At 39.4% G+C, this 25,470-nt stretch overlaps 1 protein-coding gene and 2 non-coding genes across 5 annotated transcripts; 2 read left to right on the forward strand and 1 right to left on the reverse strand.

Annotated features, from left to right (window-relative positions):
- Window positions 1-1,896: 1,896 nt before the first annotated feature.
- On the reverse strand, window positions 1,897-22,306 carry LOC145479147 (spondin-2-like). Of its 3 annotated transcripts, XM_081457415.1 has the most exons (9): window positions 22,006-22,302; window positions 17,204-17,284; window positions 15,578-15,782; window positions 11,419-11,624; window positions 10,554-10,766; window positions 10,019-10,192; window positions 9,229-9,429; window positions 8,472-8,636; window positions 1,897-2,727 (listed from the first exon to the last, which is right to left on the reverse strand). In XM_081457415.1, the coding sequence occupies exons 1-9, from the start codon at window positions 22,124-22,126 to the stop codon at window positions 2,723-2,725; spliced, it is 1,371 nt and encodes a 456-aa protein (XP_081313541.1). In that variant the 5' UTR covers window positions 22,127-22,302; the 3' UTR covers window positions 1,897-2,722. The 3 variants fall into 3 exon arrangements, with proteins under 3 accessions (XP_081313541.1, XP_081313540.1, XP_081313538.1); XM_081457414.1 differs by lacking the exon at window positions 1,897-2,727 and having other exon boundaries at window positions 5,019-8,636; window positions 17,204-17,281; window positions 22,006-22,306; XM_081457412.1 differs by lacking the exon at window positions 1,897-2,727 and having other exon boundaries at window positions 5,019-8,636; window positions 22,006-22,306.
- On the forward strand, window positions 3,922-3,993 carry Trnah-gug (transfer RNA histidin (anticodon GUG)). Its single transcript has one exon. It is a non-coding gene; the product is annotated as a tRNA-His (tRNA).
- On the forward strand, window positions 4,211-4,282 carry Trnah-gug (transfer RNA histidin (anticodon GUG)). Its single transcript has one exon. It is a non-coding gene; the product is annotated as a tRNA-His (tRNA).
- Window positions 22,307-25,470: the final 3,164 nt, after the last annotated feature.

A 25,470-nucleotide genomic window follows, 5' to 3' on the forward strand; every position in this document is an offset into this window, starting at 1 on the left:
CAGACCGACCAGCCCGAGGACCGAGCATGAGGCCACGTGACCAGATCGTAGGTGAGACGTGAGCCAATGACGACCCTTAGGAATTGTCAATAGCGTCACCAAGCAACCGTGACGTCACTTAAGAACAAGAAAATCACTTTTCAGTCAAGTACGTTGCGTAAAGAACAGAAAAAGATTGAAATAATTACAGACTTTCATTTGAGTCACGTAAATCTTACACAATTTCGACGTTTGTTTTTTTTTTCTATAGGAAGTCAATAAATAAGAGGATTACAAAGAACAACGTGAGACAATTGTGTTTCTGATATCCTAAACTACAACAATCCGCAGTAACTTTAAATTCACACCCTATATTTATTAGGAATTTTTAAAAAGAAATCTTCGGTTGGTGAGAAAGGCCAAGAGCGTGTTCTTATCGATTTGAAGTACTATACAACACGATAGAAAGGGAAAGTACTCCTTTTTGCCTTTCTTTTTTTCGACAAGCTTTGCGCGATACATTTTCAGTTGAAAGTGTTTCTTTCGTTTTTGCCTTAATCAACTGGAATGACAAACATATAGCGAAAATTTCAACCGGAATAACTGCACGACATTCCTTACTCCCTCTAAACTAATTTTCACTGTACATTTCAGCGGGAATTTGCCAGCATCCATTCAATAGCTATGTCAAAGGGGTCAAGTTTATTGTTTCCCTTATATGGAATGTCCTCGAGGGGATCTGAATGTGGATAACAGAAGTCGAGTTAAGATGTGAGCGAGCTTCTGTTACGTTTCCACCCTTACAGGCCTGCTAGTCAGAATATTTAATTAGGAAAATATCCCCTCTCTGCGGTTTACATTCTGCGAATGCCAAAACCTACTACCTCGCTTCAAACAATGAACTCACAATGAAAGCGGTACATCGAATCGAGCGTACAGCTGAAGAAGTCATTTCATTTGCCTAATCCGGGATATTCAGTGACCGTCAGGTTCCCAGAAGGTCGCGTTCCTAGATGGTTAAATATTCGTCGCGAAGGTTCTACGATCTTACATGGCAAAAATTCGTGTGGGGGCCGTCATTCTTTCCCTTAAAGAATGCTTCAAATCGTTAACGTAAAAGAAGCTTAGTTTGCTGAAGTTATTGGCAGTGAATGAGGAATTTTCCAAATTCCTTTCATGTTTGTCACATTTAGGACAGCGGTCTTCGAATGAAGAGAACTAAATAAAATCAAGAACAAAAGTGTTATCTTGATTTAAAGTGTGTACAGCAATGTATATCAGCCTGAATTCAGGCTCGCAATATAAAATGATGCTCGAGAAAACGTATTTGACTACCATTGACACCATTACTAAAAGAGACAAAATTGAAACTGTTACCATCTCTTCTGCTCGTCCAATTCTTCCAATTTATTTCCGGTCCCGCTATTCTCGCGTCAGAAGGCCAAACTTTAGGGTGTGGGTGAGAGGGGAGGGAAAGTACCGAGTTGCACGAAATTTTTGTAGATTCTAATTTTCGCGATTTTTGCGGTTTTTTCATGATTCGCGAGAATGAGTTCCCGCCAAACGGAGTTAGAGAAATCGGTTCCAACTGAGGAAATATCCCGAACATTATAAAGGCATACAGCGACATGTGTAAAAGCAGGAATTAACAACACTATTAATAGACAGAGAGACGGCCAGAAGACGCTTGAATAAATATAGAACACGCAAGCAAACAACAAACAAATAAACAGACCTAACTGATTATAGGATTGTTATAAGAGAGACCCTGCTGGGAGCAAGGTCCAGCGAAGCGCGGTCATGTCACCCTCCTAGTTTTTCACATGGCCAAATGAAAGCAAGGTGGACACGTATGTTTTGACTAGAATCGTAATTCTTTGGGACACCCTATATATATTGGCAAAGGCGGTGGTCGTTACAAATTAAAAGCCTAAACCTAAACCTATATAGTTTGCACTCTTTTATTAAGATGAATTAAATATGATAAGGAACCTCGATATGATCGAGGCTTTTAACTGTGTGAACAAATAAGGCATTTTATGTCTATTTTGTTGGACGATAAACATTAATTACTTGTTATGCAATTCCTTATTCGATACATTTATTTTATTTCTTTGTTTCCATGTCGTTGGTTTACTGCGCTGTACTGCTGTGCTTCATTTTCTCAGAACCCTTTGTCAGGTCCCATGATAACCGTGAAAGGTCTAGAGTAAGAATATAAAGAAAAGGACCGCGCTGTGCACAACAGACGATAATCTCTCGCTGTGCATTAAAAGTTATAGACTTCTGACACCAGGTGATGGTTAGTTTTCCACTTGTGTAATAAAAAATTGAAAAATAGCATTATAGAATACGATTACAATGGCAGTGGCTTTCTTTTCTTTCTTTTCTTTTTTTCTGTTTTTTTTTTTTTTTTTGTTTGGTTTTTTTGTTTTTTTTGTTTTTTTTCATGTCCATTTGTATATTTATTGTTCGTGTTCTACAGCACAGTGTTCTCTTATCTTCCGGCAATTAAAGTACTTCCTGTAGCCCAGTCCCCCTATCGTCTTACTTTTGGACTTCGGGTGGCGATGGACTGGACTACAATTCCTGGCCTAGCACCCAAAATAAATAACTATATACGAGCTTTTCCTGTCTTTTGCTATAACCAGTCTCAATTTTATCTGCAATATGATCCATTCGCGAAGCCAAGCACTTGTTGCACGTCCAATCAACCTTCTTTCTCCTCACGTCCAGATGGTCTTCACGCTGAGGAAAGAAAGCAAAACCGGACAGGTTAGCGAGGTTACGTTTAACGCCCCGTCCACACTACGTGGGCCGGAGGAATTTGAAAAAGCAAAAAGCACCGGTCATTTTGGATTTGTGCTTGAGGAAAACTCGATCAGGGAAATCGCATGATTATTGTGACGCCATCGTTTTCGAAAAGTTCCGTTTTCAAAATGTTTTCCTTCAAAACGAAAACGAAAAGTCGGCGTAATCAAATTCCTCCGGTTTGAAGAGAATTTTCGAAAAGCTGCGTTTTTATGACGGGTTAGTGTGGACGGAAGGCCTAGTAGTAGAAATAAAGCTGCGTTTTAAAAATTCCTCCGGCCAAATGTTAAGGGAACCCGAGGAAACGATAAAAACGATAGGGACCTGGACATGAACTATTAGCAGTTGGAATTTAGTCAGTCAAGGAGACTGGCATAGGCATTCTGAACTTGGCCAACAGCTGAAAGCCATCCATCTTTTTAAGTGCTGGCCAATGTTTTTTTTCCCTGCTGTCAGATCTTCAAAAGGTGTTCAAGATCCAGTTTTGCTTTTACAAAATCAATGCAATTTAGATGGCAGTTTTTCATCTCTAACCAGCCATCGTTAGAGTGGTAAGCCGCGATCGTCTAGTGGTTAGGACACTGCGTTGTGGCCGTAGTAACCCAGGTTCGAATCCTGGTCCCGGCACTTTTTTTTCAAACTCCTGTTATTTAATTTTTATTTTAGCCATGTTGAAAAAAATTGTCAGCTTAGGTATATATTTGTTTTGATTTTCAGAAACATCACCAAGAGAAGTTTTTTTTATAGCAAACTTTAAAGAGAATTTACAGCTCTCCTTCAATGCATTGTTTGCATTAAGAGAAATATTTTTCCATTTCCCTCCAGTCATGGTAGAGTGGTAAGCCGCGATCGTCTAGTGGTTAGGACACTGCGTTGTGGCCGCAGTAACCCAGGTTCGAATCCTGGTCCCGGCACTTTTTTTTTCAAACTCCTGTTATTTAATTTTTATTTTAGTTATGTTGAAAAAAGTTGTCAGCTTAGGTATATATTTGTTTTGATTTTCAGAAACATCACCAAGGGAAGTTTTTTTTTATGGCAAACTTTAAAGAGAATTTACAGCTCTCCTTCAATGCATTGTTTGCATTAAGAGAAATATTTTTCCATTTCCCTCCAGCCATGGTAGAGTGGTAAGCCGCGATCGTCTAGTGGTTAGGACACTGCGTTGTGGCCGCAGTAACCCAGGTTCGAATCCTGGTCGCGGCATTTTTGTTTTTTAAACCCCTGTTATTTAATTTTTATTTTAGCCGTGTTGAAAAAAATTGTCAGCTTAGGTATAAATTTTTTTCTGATTTTCAGAAACATCACCAAGAGAAGTTTTTTTATGGCAAACTTTACAGAGAATTTACAGCTCTCCTTCAATGCATTGTTTGCATTAAGAAAAATATTTTTCCATTTCCCTCCAGCCATGGTACAGTGGTAAGCCGCGATCGTCTAGTGGTTAGGACACTGCGTTGTGGCCGCAGTAACCCAGGTTCGAATCCTGGTCGCGGCATTTTTGTTTTTTAAACCCCTGTTATTTAATTTTTATTTTAGCCGTGTTGAAAAAAATTGTCAGCTTAGGTATAAATTTTTTTCTGATTTTCAGAAACATCACCAAGAGAAGTTTTTTTATGGCAAACTTTACAGAGAATTTACAGCTCTCCTTCAATGCATTGTTTGCATTAAGAGAAATATTTTTCCATTTCCCTCCAGCCATGGTAGAGTGGTAAGCCGCGATCGTCTAGTGGTTAGGACACTGCGTTGTGGCCGCAGTAACCCAGGTTCGAATCCTGGTCCCGGCATTTTTGTTTTTTACACCCCTGTTATTTAATTTTTATTTTAGCCGTGTTGAAAAAAATTGTCAGCTTAGGTATAAATTTTTTTCTGATTTTCAGAGACATCACCAAGAGAACTTTTTTTATGGCAAACTTTACAGAGAATTTACAGCTCTCCTTGAATGCATTGTTTGCATTAACAGAAATATTTTTCCATCTCCCTCCAGCCATGGTAGAGTAGTAAGCCGCGATCTTCTAGTGGTTAGGACACTGCGTTGTGGCCGCAGTAACCCAGATTCGAATCCTGGTCCTGGCATTTCTTCTTTAAACTCCCGTTAGTTTAATTTTTGCCAAGGTGTATGAAAATTGTCAACTAAGGTATATCTTCTTGCTGTAACTGCGAATTTTCATAAACATCACCAAGAGAAGTTTTTTTCTTGTATGGCAAATTTCAAATTAAAAAGAAGCTACGGCTCTCCTTATAACATCCAGAATACATTGTTTGAAATAAGAGAAATAATTTTTCATTTCACAAAAGCCCTCAGTAGTAGTGGTAAGCCGCGATCGTCTAGTGGTTAGGACACTGCGTTGTGGCCGCAGTAACCCAGGTTCGAATCCTGGTCCCGGCATTTCTTTTTGAAACTTCCGTTAGTTTTATTTTTGCCAAGGTGTATGAAAGTTGTCAACTAAGGCATATTTTCTTGCTGTAACTGCGAATTTTCATAAACATCACCAAGAGCAGTTTTTTTTGTATGGCAAACTTTAAATTAAAAAGAAGCTACGGCTCTCCCTATAACATCCAGAATGCATTGTTTGAAATAAGAGAAATAACTTTTCATTTCATACCAGCCCTCAGTAGTAGTGGTAAGCCGCGATCGTCTAGTGGTTAGGACACTGCGTTGTGGCCGCAGTAACCCAGGTTCGAATCCTGGTCCCGGCACTTTTTTTTTAACTCCTGTTATTTAATTTTTATTTTAGCCACGTTGAAAATAATTGTCAGCTTGGGTATATATATTTTTTGATTTTCAGAAACATCACCAAGAGAAGTTTTTTTATGGCAAACTTTAAAGAGAATTTACAGTTCTCCTTATAACATCCAGAATGCATTGTTTGCATTAAGAGAAATATTTTTCCATTTCTCTCCAGCCATGGTACAGTGGTAAGCCGCGATCGTCTAGTGGTTAGGACACTGCGTTGTGGCCGCAGTAACCCAGGTTCGAATCCTGGTCCCGGCACTTTTTTTTTTAACTCCTGTTATTTAATTTTTATTTCAGCCATGTTGAAAAAAATTGTCATCTTAGGTATATATTTTTTTGATTTTCAGACACACCACCAAGGGAAGTTTTTTTATGGCAAACTTTAAGGAGAATTTACAGCTCTCCTTCAATGCATTGTTTGCATTAAGAGAAATATTTTTCCGTTTCTCTCCAGCCATGGTACAGTGGTAAGCCGCGATCGTCTAGTGGTTAGGACACTGCGTTGTGGCCGCAGTAACCCAGGTTCGAATCCTGGTCCCGGCACTTTTTTTTTAACTCCTGTTATTTAATTTTTATTTTAGCCACGTTGAAAATAATTGTCAGCTTGGGTATATATATTTTTTGATTTTCAGAAACATCACCAAGAGAAGTTTTTTTATGGCAAACTTTAAAGAGAATTTACAGCTCTCCTTGAATGCCTTGTTTGCATTAACAGAAATATTTTTCCATCTCCCTCCAGCCATGGTACAGTGGTAAGCCGTGATCGTCTAGTGGTTAGGACACTGCGTTGTGGCCGTAGTAACCCAGGTTCGAATCCTGGTCCCGGCATTTCTCTTTGAAACTCCCGTTAGTTTTATTTTTGCCAAGGTGTATGAAAGTTGTCAACTAAGGTATATTTTCTTGCTGTAACTGCGAATTTTCATAAACATCACCAAGAGCAGTTCTTTTTTGTATGGCAAACTTTAAATTACAAAGAAGTTACGGCTCTCCTTATAACATCCAGAGTGTATTGTTTGAAATAAGAGGAATAATTTTTCATTTTACACCAGCCCTCAGTAGTAGTGGTAAGCCGCGATCGTCTAGTGGTTAGGACACTGCGTTGTGGCCGCAGTAACCCAGGTTCGAATCCTGGTCCCCCGGCACTTTTTTTTAAAACTCCTGTTATTTAATTTCTATTTTAGCCATGTTGAAAAAAATTGTCATCTTAGGTATATATTTTTTTTTGATTTTCAGAAACATCACCAAGAGAAGTTTTTTTATGGCAAACTTAACAGAGAATTTACAGCTCTCCTTGAATGCATTGTTTGCATTAAGAGAAATATTTTTCCATTGCCCTTCAGCCATGGTAGAGTGGTAAGCCGCGATCGTCTAGTGGTTAGGACACTGCGTTGTGGCCGCAGTAACCCAGGTTTGAATCCTGGTCCCGGCATTTTTGTTTTTTAAACCCCTGTTATTTAGTTTTTATTTAAGCGATATTGAAAAAAAAAACTGTCAGCTTGGGTATATATATATTTTTTGATTTTCAGAAACATCACCAAGAGAAGTTTTTTTATGGCAAACTTTAAAGAGAATTTACGGCTCTCCTTGAATGCATTGTTGGGGCTGAGAGAAATAATTTTACATGTTCCTTCAGCCATGGTACAGTGGTAAGCCGCGATCGTCTAGTGGTTAGGACACTGCGTTGTGGCCGCAGTAACCCAGATTCGAATCCTGGTCCCGGCATTTCTTTTTTAAACTCCCGTTAGTTTTATTTTTTCCAAGGTGTATGAAAATTGTCAACTAAGGTATATCTTCTTGCTGTAACTGCGAATTTTCATAAACATCACCAAGAGAAGGTTTTTTATGGCAAACTTTAAAGAGAATTTACGGCTCTCCTTGAATGCATTGTTTGCATTAAGAGAAATATTTTTCCATTGCCTCTCAGCCATGGTAGAGTGGTAAGCCGCGATCGTCTAGTGGTTAGGACATTGCGTTGTGGCCGCAGTAACCCAGGTTCGAATCCTGGTCCCGGCATTTATTGTGTTTTTTTTGTTGTTGTTGTCATATTTATCTTTTTTTGAGATAGTAACGGAAATCATCGACATGGTGATGGTCTTGTCGTCTACCAGAATTTTTTTAAATTCATTATTTTTCTCCCCGTGACTTCATTCTCGATGTTGTGTGAAATGGCTTCATAACACTACAAACTGCCTCATTCTTAATTGTCGCGTGGACTAACCTTACAACCCATTTAAAAATTAAGTGACTTTAGAATTTATTTATTTATTTATTTCATTTATTTTCAAGTTTTGTCACTGTTAAGCAAACTTGTCACCAAATTGGAGTTTAACTGCCTTCATTTGACTCACCTTTTGATTAGAAAGGCTGTAAAATACTTTACCTTTAACATAATTATGTCATAGTGGTGGATTTTACATCCAGTTATGCTAAACTACGCAAATAGGCCATTTTACAGTTGTGTGCTTAGTTACCTGGCCATGAATGCAAGCGAGGCTGGAGTTGGCCTTGCTTTGATACAGACCTCTCTGCTTTTCTTATTTAAATGCCAACTAGTAGCATAAGAAAAACTTGATTTGCACAACAAAAGCAGTGAGGTCTGTATCAAAACAAGGTCACCTGCAGCCTCGCTGCCATTCAAAGGCCAGGTCATTAAGCAGACAACTGTAAAATGGTCTATTAGATATAGTGCAGAGCAAGGTAGGTAATATACAACGGCCAGCTGCTCTAAACGTCAGGGCATGCGCACCAGTAAACATAAACCAAGAGCAGAATTTCCGTTTTGCTGATGCTCATTCTAGTCCACAGTGCTACTCGTTTTAAAATGTCGTTACGAGTAGAGCCCTCCGTTTCGCCGACCCCGTGACCAAAAGAAACCGAGGCTCTGGGGACGAGATTGGATGACGCTGGTCAAGGGGAAAGGGGGTATGTTTCAAGTAAAACTGTTTCTTACCAGAACACTTGACAGGAGTACATTTTCTTCTCTCTTTAAGTTTTGTCGGGCAGCTTGCTCCGTCATTCTTCTCGCTTTTTATGATCTTTCTTACTCGAAACTTTTTTCCTCTGTTACACTTTTTGGAGCATGGAGTCCAAGGAGACCATCCCGTTACTATACAGTCTAAAGAAACGAAGCCAAAACCAATGTCAAAATTCTCCTAACCACCTCTCAGTCCTATATTTTATTCAAATTGTCTTGGAAAAATTTAGCTTTCAGTCAAGACTCTTCCTAAGTTGATCAATTGCATTTTTCTGATTCTGGTGTTGCCTTCTTGAAATCATTTAACATGTATATAGTTCATGATCAGTGCAGAAGATGGTTGAGCTGAAAACGTTCTAAGAGTAAGAAAATAGTAAGCAGCTTTATTTAGAGGGTGCAGTTGACAGTAGCTAATGATAAATAAGTCGCCCTCTGACCAAGAACTTTCAAAATAAAAGATGTAAAAAAATACGTATTTTTTACGATATAAAAAAGAAAAGAAAAAATCTTCGATCAGGCGTTCTTTTTCAGCTACGGTGAAAAAAAAAATGCCCGTGTCTGATATCAGGTTAAAAAAGTTTCTGTAATGCAGAGTTCCCGTCATAATGATCTTGCAAAAGTCAATTGAACCTTAGACACTATAAATCAGGTGAAAGCAGTACCACCTCAGTTTTTGGAAAACGGCATATCATGTATCGTGAAATATTCAAATGCGTAGTAGTTATAGCCTTACCGTTGGCCTTTTCTGACGAACATTTTGGAAGCTTGCAGCGCCTCCATTTGATAAGAGAGTTTGTGTCAGGGCACGGCTTTCCCCCAGGCTCCGCTTTTTGTAGAATTGTCCTCGAGCGAAATCGTCCGCCTCTATGGCACGTGCCACGACACCCGCTCCAAGACGACCAAGGAGAAAGCTTACAATTGGACGGTTTGGGCACTAAGAAGAAAAAAACATTTAAAGTGTTAACCGGTTTAGCCCCAAATTGTTCTTAGCTAAATTCCCTTGGACATTGCCAAGGACCAAACCCTTTCACTGCCGGAGTCTAAATTTCTGAAACCTCATGCAAGATCAGGCGTTCTTTTCGTCTGCCACCATTAACGAAAAGAACGTCTGATCGCAGAAGAAATGGCACTGTTTAGATCAGTTTTCAACCGTCAAACGTAATTACACAAGCCGATCACAACAAACGTAATCAATGCAACAAGCCAATGAGAAATCGAAGTAAATGTCCACAAAACTGTTGGCGAGCGCGTGCTAAAAACGCGCGTGACTAAATTCGCGCGAGGCTATAGCTAGGCAGCTGATAAGTTGCGCAAACGACGCGAGCTTTTTAACCCAGTCACAGAGGGCAGTGAAGCAAAATAAAAGTAATCCAGGTTACTATTGGGATACTGAGTTGATAACCGCTCTATTATGTTGTGAGGCTGTATATGAACCCTTGCGGGTGAATATTAAACGGAAGCTTTTGAGAAGTACTTTCATAACTTATAGTCAAAGACAGCAATGATGTGACGTTTTCACCTACCGGAGCAATTGGGCTGGATACAGGATCTGGACTCCGTTAGATGTGGACATGGTATCCCGTCATTCATTTCGTTCTTGATAACTGCTCGGCCCCTAAGCTGTACGCCGCGACCACAGGTGACAGAGCACGGTTTCCATGACGACCAGCGGGAAACTTTACAGTGAACTCTTGGTGCTGTTTGAAACACAAATCCAGCAACGACAATAAACATGATGAGTGAAAAGAAGGGTAAAACGTATGAGCAGGTTGCCACACAGTATTTCTTCATTAACCTGTGCGTCATATTCATGCACGCGTTTGCTAAAGTTTGTCTTGGGGACATGGTCTAATAACTCCCTTTGAATTTCTGCAGGAGGATATCAACCGATAGTCCCTCAACATAAACACTCTGGGGCAGTTGACCAGTAATGAAACAGCCAATCATATTGAGACTCACAATACAAGAGACTACGTTCAATGTAGAGAAAGAGCTGCATAACCAGTCATTACAACAGCAACAGCAGCAGCTAGCTAACTCAGCGAACGAAACACTTACGTCTCACGGGGAAGGGAGGGAGTCCTGGCTTTCCGCAGTCTCCGAAAGTTTGCATAAGCTGCAGTTTAATTTGCCCAAAAGGTCGTGTAATGTCGCTCCCATCTTTACTTGGGAATGAGCCATGGGAGTGTGTATTCGTGGTGATGTTCCTTATAGGCTGCTGAGGTACAGATTTGGAATTCGCTGAGGTGAAGGTGATCCCGTCATCCGTGCCTAGAAAACATTGACGGATTTGATCGATTACAAGCTCAAAAGATCTCGCTGTTTTTCAGTTTTAAGGAGATGATATAAATAAATATGTTTGAAAACGAAAGCACGTTTGCCCTGAATGACTCGGACGCTGTCTTAATGTGATTGTTAACTACAAGGATGCTCACTAAACTTTAAACCATTGAAAGAAGGTTAGAAAAGTTAAAGCTTGACTCGTTTTTCAAAGTACAAAGTCACTAGGAGGTACCGCTGCTCTGTTGAATGCGTGTTGTGGTACAATTTTGACCTTGGTTCAATGTCAACTTTTCCTTTGTTTTATATTTAGTATCATATATTATCGCACACAAAAACAGTGGAAAATTAATAGAGGTCCTTCAAAGGTACCCTCACGGCTTGTCTCTTAAGTTGCACTAACAAGTTCGAACTCATAGCTATATGAGAACTCTAGCTATGCATTATTTTGCTCTCTTGTCAAATTTTACAATTATTAAAAACATCCCAGCTGTTAAGACTTGTATTAATTCTGTATAGTCATTCAAATAAAATTTAACTCTGTACTTTGTGTTGTGGAGACTGTCGAAACATTGCTTCTTCAAGAATCAAAAGTGCCGTGTTGTTTCTTAAAATAAAACTTATAATATTCTTTTTCCATTACCAGCATCCCATGGGTAAAGATCTTTGACGATAGTTCGTCTCCACGTGCAATTTCCGTCACACAGGTTAATCCGGTCAATACCAACGTTCCAATCAGGGCTTGGGTAAAGCTTGGCTACCGCTGACACCAAGTTGCGCCTGCTGTCAGCTTTAAATGTGGTGGAAACCTGGCCTACACCCGTGTACAACATTCGCGTCTTGATTATCCTGAGGATTAAAACAAATCAACAGAAGATTAAAGTACTCTCTTGAATAAATAAGTTGTACATCTGTACACATATATCGTGAATGGTTGCAATTAAGTTTGTATCAATATCACATGGGTCCCAAATATACAGTGGAACCCCATTTTTCCGGTCACCAACGGGCCACAAAAATCTGGCCGTATTAACGGGGTGGCCGTATTAAAGGGGTTCTTTAAATAAGAAAATGACTAACTGAGCCAGAATAAAAGGCCATATTAATGGGGTGGCCGTAAGGTGGGGTTCCACTGAACTACTTTTAATTGATCAACAATAAAACTAGGAATCGAGATCTTTTTGTTGCTATCGGTTGCAAAACTTTCACTTTCAAAGAATTTCAACGAAGCGCGTTAAACGGAACAAAGTCAACTTGTAAGTTTAAGTTATTTTTACTGTCAACCACCTTTAAAATTGAGGTTTCGTTTTCTCATTTTATGAAAAAAAAAAAAATAGAGCAAAAAGGTGCCGGGACCAGGATTCGAACCTGGGTTACTGCGGCCACAACGCAGTGTCCTAACCACTAGACGATCGCGGCTTACCACTCTACGATGGCTGGTGTGAAATGGAAAATTATCTCTCTTGGTTCAAACAATGCACTCTGGATGTTATAAGGAGAGCTGTGAATTCTCTTTAAAGTTTGCCATAAAAAAACTTCTCTTTGTGATGTTTATGAGAATTCGCAGTTACAGCAAGAAGATATACCTTAGTTGACAATTTTCATACACCTTGGCAAAAATAAAACTAAAGGGAGTTTAAAAAAGAAATACCGGGACCAGGATTCGAACCTGGGTTACTGCGGCCACAACGCAGTGTCCTAACCACTAGACGATCGCGGCTTACCGCTCTACTGGTGGCTGGCTGGAGATGAAAAATTATTTCTCTTATTTCAAACAGTGTATTCTGGATGTTATGAGGAGAGCCGCAACTTCTTTTTAATTAAAAGTTTGCCATAAAAAAAAAAAACTGCTCTTGGTGATGTTTGTGAAAATTCGCAGTTACAGCGAGAAAATATACCTAAGTTGACAATTTTCACACACCTTGGCAAAAATAAAACTAATAGGAGTGCAAAAAAGAAATGCCGGGACCAGGATTCGAACCTGGGTTACTGCGACCACAACGCAGTGTCCTAACCACTAGACAATCGCGGCTTACCACTCCACGATGGCTGGAGGGAGACAGAAAATTATTTCTCTTACTTCAAACAATGCATTCTGGATGTTATAAGGAGAGCTGTAAATTCTCTTTAAAGTTTGCCATAAAAAAAAACTTATCTTGGTGATGTTTCTGAAAATTCTTATTTACAGCAAAAAAATATTTATATACCTAAGTTGACAATTTTTTTACACCATGGCTAAAATAAAATTAAACAACAGGAGTTTAAAAAAGAAATGCCGGGACCAGGATTCGAACCTGGGTTACTGCGGCCACAACGCAGTGTCCTAACCACTAGACGATCGCGGCTTACCGCTCTACTGGCGGCTGGCTGGAGATGAAAAATTATTTCTCTTATTTCAAACAGTGTATTCTGGATGTTATAAGGAGAGCCGCAACTTCTTTTTAATTAAAAGTTTGTCATAAAAAAGAACTGCTCTTGGTGATGTTTGTGAAAATTCGCAGTTACAGCAAGAAGATATACCTAAGTTGACAATTTTCACACGCCTTGGCAAAAATAAAACTAATGGGAGTTTAAAAAAGAAATGCCAGGACCAGGATTCGAACCTGGGTTACTGCGGCCACAACGCAGTGTCCTAACCACTAGACGATCGCGGCTTACCACTCCACGATAGCTGGAGAGAGATCGAAAATTATTTCTCTTAATTCAAGCAATGCATTCTGGATGTTATAAGGAGAGCTGTGAATTCTCTTTAAAGTTTGCCATAAAAAAAAAAAAAAAAACTTCTCTTGGTGATGTTTCTGAAAATTCTTATTTACAGCAAAAAAATATTTATATGCCTAAGTTGACAATTGTTTTACACCATGGCTAAAATAAAATTAAACAACAGGAGTTTAAAAAAGAAATGCCGGGACCAGGATTCGAACCTGGGTTACTGCGGCCACAACGCAGTGTCCTAACCACTAGACGATCGCGGCTTACCACTCCACGATGGCTGGAGAGAGATCGAAAATTATTTCTCTTAATTCAAGCAATGCATTCTGGATGTTATAAGGAGAGCTGTGAATTCTCTTTAAAGTTTGCCATAAAAAAAAAAAAAAACTTCTCTTGGTGACGTTTCTGAAAATTCTTATTTACAGCAAAAAAATATTTATATACCTAAGTTGACAATTGTTTTACACCATGGCTAAAGTAAAATTAAACAACAGGAGTTTAAAAAAGAAATGCCGGGACCAGGATTCGAACCTGGGTTACTGCGGCCACAACGCAGTGTCCTAACCACTAGACGATCGCGGCTTACCACTCCACGATGGCTGGAGAGAGATCGAAAATTATTTCTCTTAATTCAAGCAATGCATTCTGGATGTTATAAGGAGAGCTGTGAATTCTCTTTAAAGTTTGCCATAAAAAAAAAAAAAAAAACTTCTCTTGGTGATGTTTCTGAAAATTCTTATTTACAGCAAAAAAATATTTATATACCTAAGTTGACAATTGTTTTACACCATGGCTAAAGTAAAATTAAACAACAGGAGTTTAAAAAAGAAATGCCGGGACCAGGATTCGAACCTGGGTTACTGCGGCCACAACGCAGTGTCCTAACCACTAGACGATCGCGGCTCGCCACTCCTCGATAGCTGGAGGGAGATAGAAAATTATTGCTCTTAATTCAAACAATGCATTCTGGATGTTATAAGGAGAGCTGTAAATTCTCTTTAAAGTTTGCCATAAAAAAAACTTCCCTTGGTGATGTTTCTGAAAATTCCTATTTACAGCAAAAAAAATATTTATATACCTAAGTTGACAATTTTTTTACACCATGGCTAAAATAAATTAAACAACAGGAGTTTAAAAAAGAAATGCCGGGACCAGGATTCGAACCTGGGTTACTGCGGCCACAACGCAGTGTCCTAACCACTAGACGATCGCGGCTTACCAATCGACCGACGGCTGACTACGAAAGAAAAATTACCTCTCATAGTTTGGGCAAAACATTCTCGGTATTAAAGGAGAGCTAGGACATGAATCAGTTTTAAACATTAAAGGGTTACAGTGAAGGTCTTTTAGCCTGCAGGTTGGCTCATGTTTGAGAGCATACGTGCGAGCGGCGAAGCGAGTGGCATAGTCGCGAGAAAGTGTCACTTTCTTGGCGCCTATTTACCAGACTCCTCCCCGCCGGATCGCTTTACTACCTTTTGAAAATAATTTTAGTAAGGTGTTATGTTTACCGAAAATGCCTACAATTATATCAATAGTTCCCAAAGCATTATTTATCTTCATCAGTCTAGTCACTTTTAATGCTTATCAATATTATTTTTGGAACAAGAACTGACTTGAGTGGCAAGCGAGAGTAAACTATGTTTTCAAAAATGTTACGGTTTATGTGCTCTTTGACGCGCGACCCACTGTTTCAGAACAACACACCTTGACATCAGTTAAATGCCAAAGTTCAGTTCCCGCCCCGCAATCTACTCTGTCTGTCACAATTGCAAATATCTTTACAGTTCGCTTTAATTACATTTCCTTTAGTATGGTCAATTATTTCTGAGAATTTGGACAGTATGACAATGGGTGACTTTACAACTGTTTGCATCGGTCTTGTGCTGTGGTAAGGCCATCTAAAGCTAGTCGCCTTTGACCGGCCTTATGGTCTTTTACACTTTGCCGAATCCGCCTGCTGCCCAATGTGCCTGAAAAATGGTAACACTTCTTGTTTCCACCAAACGGCAACAGTAGCATTTCACTCTGCCCGTGGATTGTAGACCACCCCCTGACGTAACCCAATGTGTGCAGTTTTTGAGCATTACCTGAAGACTTTCTCCCCCTGGTCTTTCATCTCCTTCTCCAGTCCCTCAACAGCTCCCCACTCACTGACAGAAGTGACACCGGGGGAGGCCATTCCGCCGTATTGCCATACGACATAATCCTTGCTGTGCGAAGAACCGATCAAACGCGACCAGCGAGCCATTCGTCCTGGGAAGTGCCGAGGATATGTAGCCTTTGACCATTTACCTTTAAAAAAAATACGTCATGTTAGCTGTTTTCAGTGTTTCTCACACTGAAGGCTTTATCTGTTCGAGCTTGAGAGAAGTGCGCTTAGCATTATTTAGACTGTGATGTTTATAACTGGCCCTACAATAATTTGAGTTAGCAGTGAGAAACAGTTTTGGTTTCGAGGTTGAAATATTCATCCTGCCAGGTCGTTGACGTGTGCGATAATAATAATAATAATAATAATAATAATAATAATAATAATAATAATAATAATAAAGTTTTTTGGGCGCATTTAAAAAACTCAATGTGCTAACATTACTACAAAATAATAGTCATTCTCAGTCGGTTTGTTGCACCCATGATAGGTCCAAAAATAATGCGACATATTCGTATTGTCGGTGTTGGACTGGAACTAGCTTTCGACGGAGGCTCATGCGGGGGAATATCATTAAAACGTGGTTGATGTCATTTGCATTCGAAAAGACCCCCTGCATTAGCCTCAGTTGCAAGTTTGTTCTAGTCCAGTACCGAGAATCGATTGTGGCCTATATTGTACAGGGTGCTTTATCCAGCGAGGGGTAACGGAACTACAATACCAGCCAATCATCATTTAGCTAGCGGTACTTTTCCCGCTCTTGCTGAGGGTCACATGGTTTGCACGAGTTCTGTCTCGTTTACGCGTCATTTCCGGCCTTTCATTCTCCTTACTCTGAATTTTGATTGGGGGAGTTATAATTAAGTAGTCCAACATATGCGACTGAAGTGATTAGCCCTTCAGAAAGGCGCAACATCTCCTCTTGAATTAACTTTCTTTAGGTGCAAAATGGAGATTAAACTACAGAATCTAATTATAACAGTAAAACACTACATTAAAGAAGCACAGTCACGGTATTTTGAGTTATTTTGGCCACGCACAAAATTACCTTTAAATTGAAGAAAACCTGAAAATAGTAGTTTACTAAGGTACATAAAAAAACAAAGAGATAAGTCAGTTAAAAATAAACCATAAAGTAACGAGTATGGTTAAAAATGGAAAAGATTAACACGGTTTACAAACGACGAGTTTGAAAAATTTAGGCTGAACTGTGAAAACCGTGACGTAGCTCCTTTAAGGCTACGCATTAAGCGCCGGTTCTGTCTCCTTCATACATCTCTGTAGTCTCCTCCGCAGCCGTGTTTTGGAATGTCACGCAACGCTCCCCCAACGCTCTTTGGGGGGAGCGTTGCGTTACATCCCAAAAAAATGGCTGCGGAGGAGACTAACATCTCCGAGGTGAAAAAACGGAGAGAAACGTTAGAGAAAAGAGGTGATACTTGGCCGTTTAATATTCTTCTCGCTTGCGCTTCAACGATGATTTATAGAATGCTTCGAGGAATTTGTCCCTGTCAATACCAATATTTACAAAGAAAAAAAAAAGAAGAAAGAAATGAATGCTTACCGATGAAAGTGATGTCATAAGTTGCTCCTCCACAGGCGCAGCAAGCGTATTGATCATGTGGTTCGTTTTGATCTGGCGCTGCTGTCAAAATAGAATAAAATAATGTGCATATCTATGGTAGGGACGCCTTTGCTTTATATGCCAACACAATTTTTTTCATTCACACAATAAATATTTTTTTCAAAGATGCTAGGTGTGTCTAAGCATATACCGTGAAAGACCTAATACGATTTCCACGCTTTTAAGTTAGATGCTCGAACAAAACACGTTCTTATCGTCAAATCAGAGTGCTTAAATGAGACACTTACTACGTCTTCAGGGTAAATGGACTCTGAATGATATTGTTAAGGTACAAGACTAATTACTTTTCTAAATATTGCAGCAGCAATTAGCCTTTTGCTATCGAGTCAGAGATAAGAACCACCGTTGCTGTTGTCGACAATTGACCTATTTTTTAAGCCGGTGCGCGTTGAATTCAGCGTTAGGTATTCAATTGTCTTCACACAAAAAGATCAACTTCAGTAAAACAAACCAATTTTTTTTTCAGACAGCACTTCTTGTGTGCTAAAAGAAAGTGACTTCGTGTTCTTTCTCCTCCGCAGTTTATACGCATTACACTTTAAACCAAGAATTCAGCACTTCTGCACGTTCGCTCTGCAGTAAAACCAAGGTTATTTCGAACTCCCCGATATGTCAACTTCAAATCATTTTCTCGTGGATGTGTATACTTTCCAGTCACTTACTCTATATCTTGTATTTTGTATACTATTACCGTTATTATTATTATTATTATTATTATTATTATTATCATTACTATTATTATTGTTATTATTATTATTATTATTATCATTACTATGATTATTATTGTTATTATTATTATCATTATCATTATTAAAATTATTATTATCATCATCATTATTATCACTATTACAGTATATTTACTGTATAACGGTTAGCTCGAACCCCTGACATCTTGAACTGTTTTTCTTTTCTCTTTATTAAGACTTTGAGATGGCGGTGTTCAAATCACCCGAACTTTTAAACTATTATACTACCCCTGACACTACACAATGCCAAAATAAATCAAGTTTTTCTGCAAATATTATGATGCAACAAAACAAAGCTGGAAAACAAGATACAAATAAACTGGTTTATATCTGGAACACTCCGCAGTGACGTCACTGTGAATCATTACGGTAAATTTGAAACTTCTTTGCTTTAAAGATTGCAATATTTATTACGTGGGGCAAGACAGTTATAGACAAACGTCTGCAAATCTAGGGTTGTGAAGAAACAAAATATCGTCTTCAAATGATTTATCTCACGTCGCTAATTAATATCAGTGGCAAAGGTCGTTTTCAAGTTTACCACCGTTATCATCAGTAATTTTCCAAACTAAATTACGTCTACGATAATTTTTTTTGTTAATGAGGAGATGAAAGACTACCGACGAAAAGAACAATCGTTTGACAAAGATGGGAATTTTTTATTGTGATCACGTGACTGTTATGGCATTGTGTTAAACAAGTTAACCAATCAGAGCATTCTTTTTTAACCAATCACGTTGGAGCAAAAACCAATTGTGTTTTCCCGCGCTTTGCGCCGCCGCCGATTCCACGTTTTTCCTCGACTCCAATAAGCTTGTTACGTGTTTTCCAATTTGGTGAAATGCAATTATTTTACGACAGTAATTAAAAATCGCTTTCTATTGTCGGCGCATATCCTATATCGCACCATGATAATGAACTGTTTAATTTATATCTTCCTGTCAAGTATTTTGAGATTGAAAGATTGGATATACCGTACCGAGGATACACTTTTGTGCTTTTATCAGCAATTTACCAATATATTTAACAGAAAATTTGCAAAATATCCGCTTAATTGCGCTGTTAGTCGCGAACGACGAGAAAGCGTTACTTTTTTTTGTTTTTCACATTGTAGCCTCCCTTCAGCGTGTCTGAACGGTTACAGTGAATTATCTGAGACATACATACATGCATTCTAACACAATCAGTGTCTGATGTTTCCGCAAATCAATTAAACAAATGCGGCTGACGTTGAAATAACTGCGTACTCATTTAATCATAGCATGATATTGGCTGCAATGTTTTACAAACAGAAATGTTTGCCTGTCTGTTGAATCGTAACACGCGAAGAAATTGCTTGGTTGTTACAAAAAAAAAAAAAATCCGGAAAAGGCAAACTAGGAATAGTAGAGAACGACATAAAACGTCTCCCCGTCTGACGATAGTTAAATACGGATTGAAGACAACAATGGCAACAACAATACACGAAACAATAACATTACAACAACAACCTTTAACTGATTTCACTCCAGGAAACTGTTCAGAACAGACTAGAGCCGCTAAAGTCGCCATACAGGCTTTCTCCTTTAGATCGGCAATCGCGGACAAAAAAAGGACAAAAGAAAATGAAAAAGAAAACGGAAAAACTGTATAGCACCCAGACGGGTTAATTCAAGACTGGCTCCACATTGCCTGAATTGAAGTCCGCACTTGAGGGATCATTGTTCCTATATATTCTCTTATTCCCGTTACGTCGCCGATGGGGCTATTAAGGTGTGGAAGCAAGGCAAGAAAACGCCGAACGAAAGAAAGCATCCAGAAAACAAATAAATCAAGGAATACCGACTGAGATTTCACATGGAAAATATAAAAAGTGCGCCCCGGGTGTAGTTAAATCTTTTCAGCAACTCAAGACATACTAATCGTATTTAAAGGGTAGTGTACTCACCCCTAATTCAATGTCGTGGCTTTTCACGTTTTAACTGAAAAACGTGATAATTTGTTTATGTTTCTCTTGCAAAATCCTAAGAAAAGCCATTTTGTCTTGAGCGTGTAACCGAGACAGAAACCAAACAACTTATAAATATACAGCATAAAAGACCTCCGCTAAAGAAACAAATAAAGCCCTTTGACGTAAAACAAGTTCAGTTTTGTGAAACTTCGGCCTCTTCGCTCGTCTCTTCAACGTTAGAAAAAAGGCTCAAACTTAATCTTTAAACAACTTGTCTGAAAGAGGAGTTCTTTCACAGAAATAAACAATGTGAAATGTCGGGAAAAGTTCACTTACTTCAATGTCTGCGGTAGGTGGAGACGACACTCAAAGAAAACCCGAAAGTCGGAATACCTGTATTGGAGCAGAAATCTTACACCGTTTCAAAGCTGGGCCGCCGGTGTTAAATGCCGACTCAGTTGTATCGTATTCCGTGTTCCTGAATTGCCAGGGAGATGAAATGTGTACGTATGTGCGTTGTTCTAGACTTACGTCGTCTTTATTAGGAGAGTACGTTCGCAAGACGATATTTTGAATCTTATAAAGTGAGATAAATAAAGCAACAAACGTGACATAAATCTATTTTGCTGGCCTCAGATAGACTTTACCGCTTCTAATCTGGGATAATCGACGATGGTATTCAAGTGCTAAATGATGGAACTTAAAAAACAATTCGAAGGAAATTTTTCTGAAAATTGGCAATCCTGCGTTGAAATGCCCTGTTGCATCTATAGGACACTGTTCAAGATCACTTCCTTCACACGCAAACCCAAATCCGCGACCAACATGGCGTTATGTCCAAATTTATCTTGGGTTTTGTAGGTCACGATATTCCGAAATAAAATAGCAGGTAACTCTGCACGCAAGCGTTGGTCTTCATCAAGTTATAAACTATGAGTGTAATTGTTTCGTGTCGAAATTCGCCTCAAGGCAAATTAACCATTACCCCCCTGAAACCAGATGGGTGCAGTAGGGCGGACATAATGGAAGTAGACCCGTGTTTTCGGCTAGCGCAAATGGCGAATGGAATTATCCAGAACATGGTTAACCCGTAGTCTGCGCATTTGTGAGTGAACTTTCTTTGTGCACTGAATGTAACTAAGACATATGTTTGAGAATTCGATCTGTTTCATTTGCCGGCCGCATCACTGGTCACCACTGTGGTGATGCTGAGTTTGGTTTGAGTTCCGATTAAATGCAAGGCTTTTCGCACTTGTTTAGGCCAAAGATTTTTTAAAATACTTAACAAAGACTTTGTAAACGAGCGATCATTTAAAGCTCATCACCAATAACCATGCCTAACCGCACGCTTGCTTACGAAAGGAAGCTTAAGACTCGAGCTTAATATCTCACGGCAAAAACAACAGCCGTTGACAGGTAACAGCATGTTGTAAAGGTTTTTCCCACTCAGGCCGAAATTCCCCACGTAATATTTGTAGCCTTTGAGCTTTTTCGAGCTGTGAGCGTCATCGGCGACCGCCAATTTTTTTTTTCTCTCAAAAAAATTCGCGCAATTCAAATAAAAAATAATCCTTCACCGTAGCAAGAAATGAAAGGAATGACCCATGAACTTATTGTAACTATTTTCTACTTCTTAAAGCAATACAGAAACCAGTTGGCAAGCATAGCTTTCGCATTTTCAAGTGCATTCGTCCGGTGGTGTGTTTTCTCTCCAGAAACTTCTTCTTCGTTTAATTCTCGGGGTTGAAATTAGAATTCAACTTTTGCAGCCCGTTAAGGTCAGTTTCTGGTGCATCAGATATGACACTCAGTTACCTGCGTGTTGTGTCTTTGAAAATTCTAACGGATCCTGGAAATCTAAAATGCCGAGATAAAATGATCGTTCTTTTGTAGTTCCCTTCGCAGTCATTTACGGCTAATTTTAAAGATGTACACGCGCGGAATATAAAATCCGCTTTACGTAACACCATCCAGTCCTTGTCTGAGGTGAAAACGCAGTTAAACATTAATGTACTCAAAAACGAATAAAACGCCGGACAACTTACCTGGGCGGCTAATTTGTTCCTGTGAAACTGACGAGCATTTCCCATCGCTACAATGAGTTCCTGCGACGTGAAGGCCAGCGCAGATTTCAAAGTAGAGGATAAAAATTGCAAACAGCCTCATAACTCAAGAAGACTACGAAGTCCCAAGGGAAGTGACAATATTGACGGCGAACTGCGAGATCTGTTCAGTGATGCTTTGCAGTATTTGGAGGAATGCTCAGCAGTTGCGCGGACCTTGTTCCTCTTAAGCTATCAGTGCCCAGCTATGACCTTCTTATTGATCAAGCGTAACTGTTTTTATAACACACTGACGGAAATTTGAGTAATTGCTTGGGTACATACCGGAAAGCGCTATTTATACCCAATACACACTTTGCCTTTAGCATCGACTTTCGTCGCATTCCTCTTAGCTTGGTGCGGCGTCAATTTGTGACTCTGTATTGAAAGACCGGCAAACTTGAAAAAGAATGATATCACCAAGCAATAAATTACTAAAAAGGGTCTTAATGCAATTTCAACACTTACAACATTAAACCGGAAGTGAGGTTGCGAACAGTAGGTAGTAAATTTTTACAATCTCAAGCCACAACTTTGCGTAAATATTTTTCTAAAATAACGAATATGCTTTGCGTGCACGTACAATTTACGTGTAAGTGGACTGACGTAGCTAAACAAAAAATAACTGAAATTCTTGTGTCCACAAATTTCGACGAATCAAGATTTAAATCAGTGGTATTCCAGCTATCCAGTTTAAGAATTGTTTAGCGATCGAGTGCCCGTATACGGGAGTAGGAGATGGAGAGATAGGAAAATCTTAAGCGAATTTTTCGCAGCGAGATAAAAATTGTTTTTTGATCGATAACGAAGCTTATGTTTGAGCGCTAAAGATCCGTTGAAAGATGCGATACTAAAAGGTAAGCAATCAAAAAGTATACTAAAGTATACTTGACTAATGATATCGCCGTCAGTAAAGAACGCTCAGTGATCGAATAAACATGTGCAAAGACAGGTTCAAAGAAAGCTGCGAATTGTTCTTGGGGAGTATAAAAGGCGGTTCCCCTAGTGGAGTGATCAGATTGTGGTTTGCTTAAGTCTCTTAAGTCATTATTTTTCCATCCACATTTTTATTCAAGTTCGTTTTAATACTCAAACCACACATTCCAAGCCATCCTTTCAATTGTTGTGTTTGATAGTTTTCCCAGTTTAATTTGCAGCAAAGCTTGATTTGCGATTAATTCGAATCACCCCGCGTCTCGACAGAGAAACTGCCAAGGAAACTATGTACTGCACATACAAACGTGAGGGGCTTCATCAGCGTTAAACAGTTTCTCTTCTTAGCGAACAACTAGACAAACTACAAAGGCAGTTTTAAACTCCTTCTGAAGACGCAAATCCAAGCACAATATAGGGCAGGCTCTGGACACGACGTTCGTTGGTAACAAGATGACCGCAAATCCGGAAATGGGACGGAGTAGCAGTATCCTCTGGGGGGCTATTTGCGTCTTTGCCTAATTGAATGAAGCGCTAATTAGCACCGGAAATGGCTTAACTGATTTTATATTACAAGGTAAGAGCAGTGGTTCGGCTGGTGCAAAAGGAAGAAAAGTGACAGCGTGTTTGGTTAAGAAAAAAGGTTCGAGTATTGTATAGCATGCGTTGTCTTTTCAGGCTTTGGAAACCGAGTGCGTGGGTAGACGTTTTTTCTGCTTGCCGAAAGATTCGTTTAGGAAATGAGTTGAAAGTTTAGAGTTCTCAAAATTCCTTACGATGGATACTGATGCATGACTCAGCCTCGTGATTTCATTTCACATTATAGGCGTTTCAGAGGCAAATACCATTCCGTATGAATGAGTGGAGACTTTTTGAAGTATTGTGCGCACGTGACAGCAATTGTGCTTTTACTTTATCAGCTTCATGCGTCAAATATCAAAAAATTCCACATCTTACAGTTTCACTGCTTTCGTCAACTTCCATGACGTCAATTCAGTCAAACAGGTGGCTTTGCTAAAAACACACTTTGACACTTTCTGCCGGTGTCCGTAATCTCGTTCTGAAAACGCACGGGCATCAGGCCAGAACGACCAGAACAGTTTCAAGTGTGAATTTTGTAAGATACCATAAAGTAAACATACTCACTGAGGTCCACACAAACACATACCGGGACGTAAAATGCCACTTGTTTGCAGACAAGGGGCAACGGATCTAAGCTTAAATCATCGTCTCTTGTTGCAGATGATCTTTCTAAACCGCGTTACAGAAACAGCATTTTATTACCAGCCAGATTCCTCCCCAACCACTGAACTTTATCAGTAGAGTCAGACATGTTTGTTTTTATGAGTAGGCTGAAACCACAGTATAACTCGTAACCGCTGAAGCCACTGAAGCCACAGTTAACCCACTCCCTCGTTCCTTCACTACTCGCCAGACTTAACCAATATCATTATATTCTGCCCAGAAATCGATAGCACCGAATTGTCTTGCCCGTATTGTGTTGTGTTGTATTGTTCATGTCGTCTGCGCCCCAATTCCGTGATTTGACAATGGAAGGATCAACAAATCAAAATGAGAGAATTACCAAAGCGTTACCGGTTGCGGTATCCAACTTTCCTACCACCGATTATTATCCTATTACGTTTTCCAATCTGTGACACGCACGGAACAACCATAATGGAAATTTGAAATACAAATCACAATCACGAAAGCCTTGATATTTTGTAGCGGATATCCGACTGAATCATCCCTGCAGAGTTCTATGACTCTATGAATGAACAACAGTTTTACCAAATAATAATGCCCTCGAAAATTCACCTCGATAATTTTAGCGAATCTTCACCAGAGAGAATTTTGACTGTGGTTTACATTATGCCTGCGATGCTGTCAGTTATTGACCTTGTTATTGGCCCCGTGTACGTTTGACATCAACCGCGCGAGTGTTGGCAAACGTGATCAGCAATTGTAATAGCAATAAATAGCCTTAGAGATTAATTCGAGATTAGCGGTGGGCGCGCGTCTTACCGTAACTCCGCAAAACCCCAGCTTAGCCGCGGTCAGGACCGCGGTTAAAATAAAAAGCCGATTTGCCTTGCTAACCCAGCCAGGATTACAGTGATCGCGAGATTGACCCGAAATGGTTCTAATCCATATCCTTGGCGAGTAATTAAGACGTTGTAACTTGTAAAAATGTTACAAGGTACAAAACGAGATTAGCTATAAGTCAATTAAAAGAAGCAAACAAGCAAACGAAATAAAATAACATTGACTGAAGAGTCGATTGTTGACGCAACTGATTCATATCGATCGCATGCTCTGAATGCATGCGTGCGACCTCGGACAGTTCTAACCAGGAACAGTAAGTAGCTTTCGCTAACCTCGTAACATTGTGACAAGCCGGCCCAGTCAGAATCAATAAGAATCAGTACTACTAATCTGAAAAGCAATGATTTTTAAAGTTGTCATTTTCGTAAT

This window comes from Orbicella franksi, chromosome 2 (genome assembly GCF_964199315.1).
Source record: "Orbicella franksi chromosome 2, jaOrbFran1.1, whole genome shotgun sequence".
NCBI classification, from domain to species: Eukaryota; Metazoa; Cnidaria; class Anthozoa; order Scleractinia; family Merulinidae; genus Orbicella; species Orbicella franksi.

Coding starts and splice junctions, on each gene's coding strand:
- LOC145479147 (XM_081457412.1), bottom strand. CDS start 22,126: ATGAGGCTGTTTGCAATTTTTATCCTCTACTTTGAAATCTGCGCTGGC. Junction 15,783..17,203: donor TTATGACATCACTTTCATCG/GTAAGCATTCAT, acceptor TTTTTTTTAAAG/GTAAATGGTCAAAGGCTACA. Junction 11,625..15,577: donor CAGGGGGAGAAAGTCTTCAG/GTAATGCTCAAA, acceptor TTTAATCCTCAG/GATAATCAAGACGCGAATGT.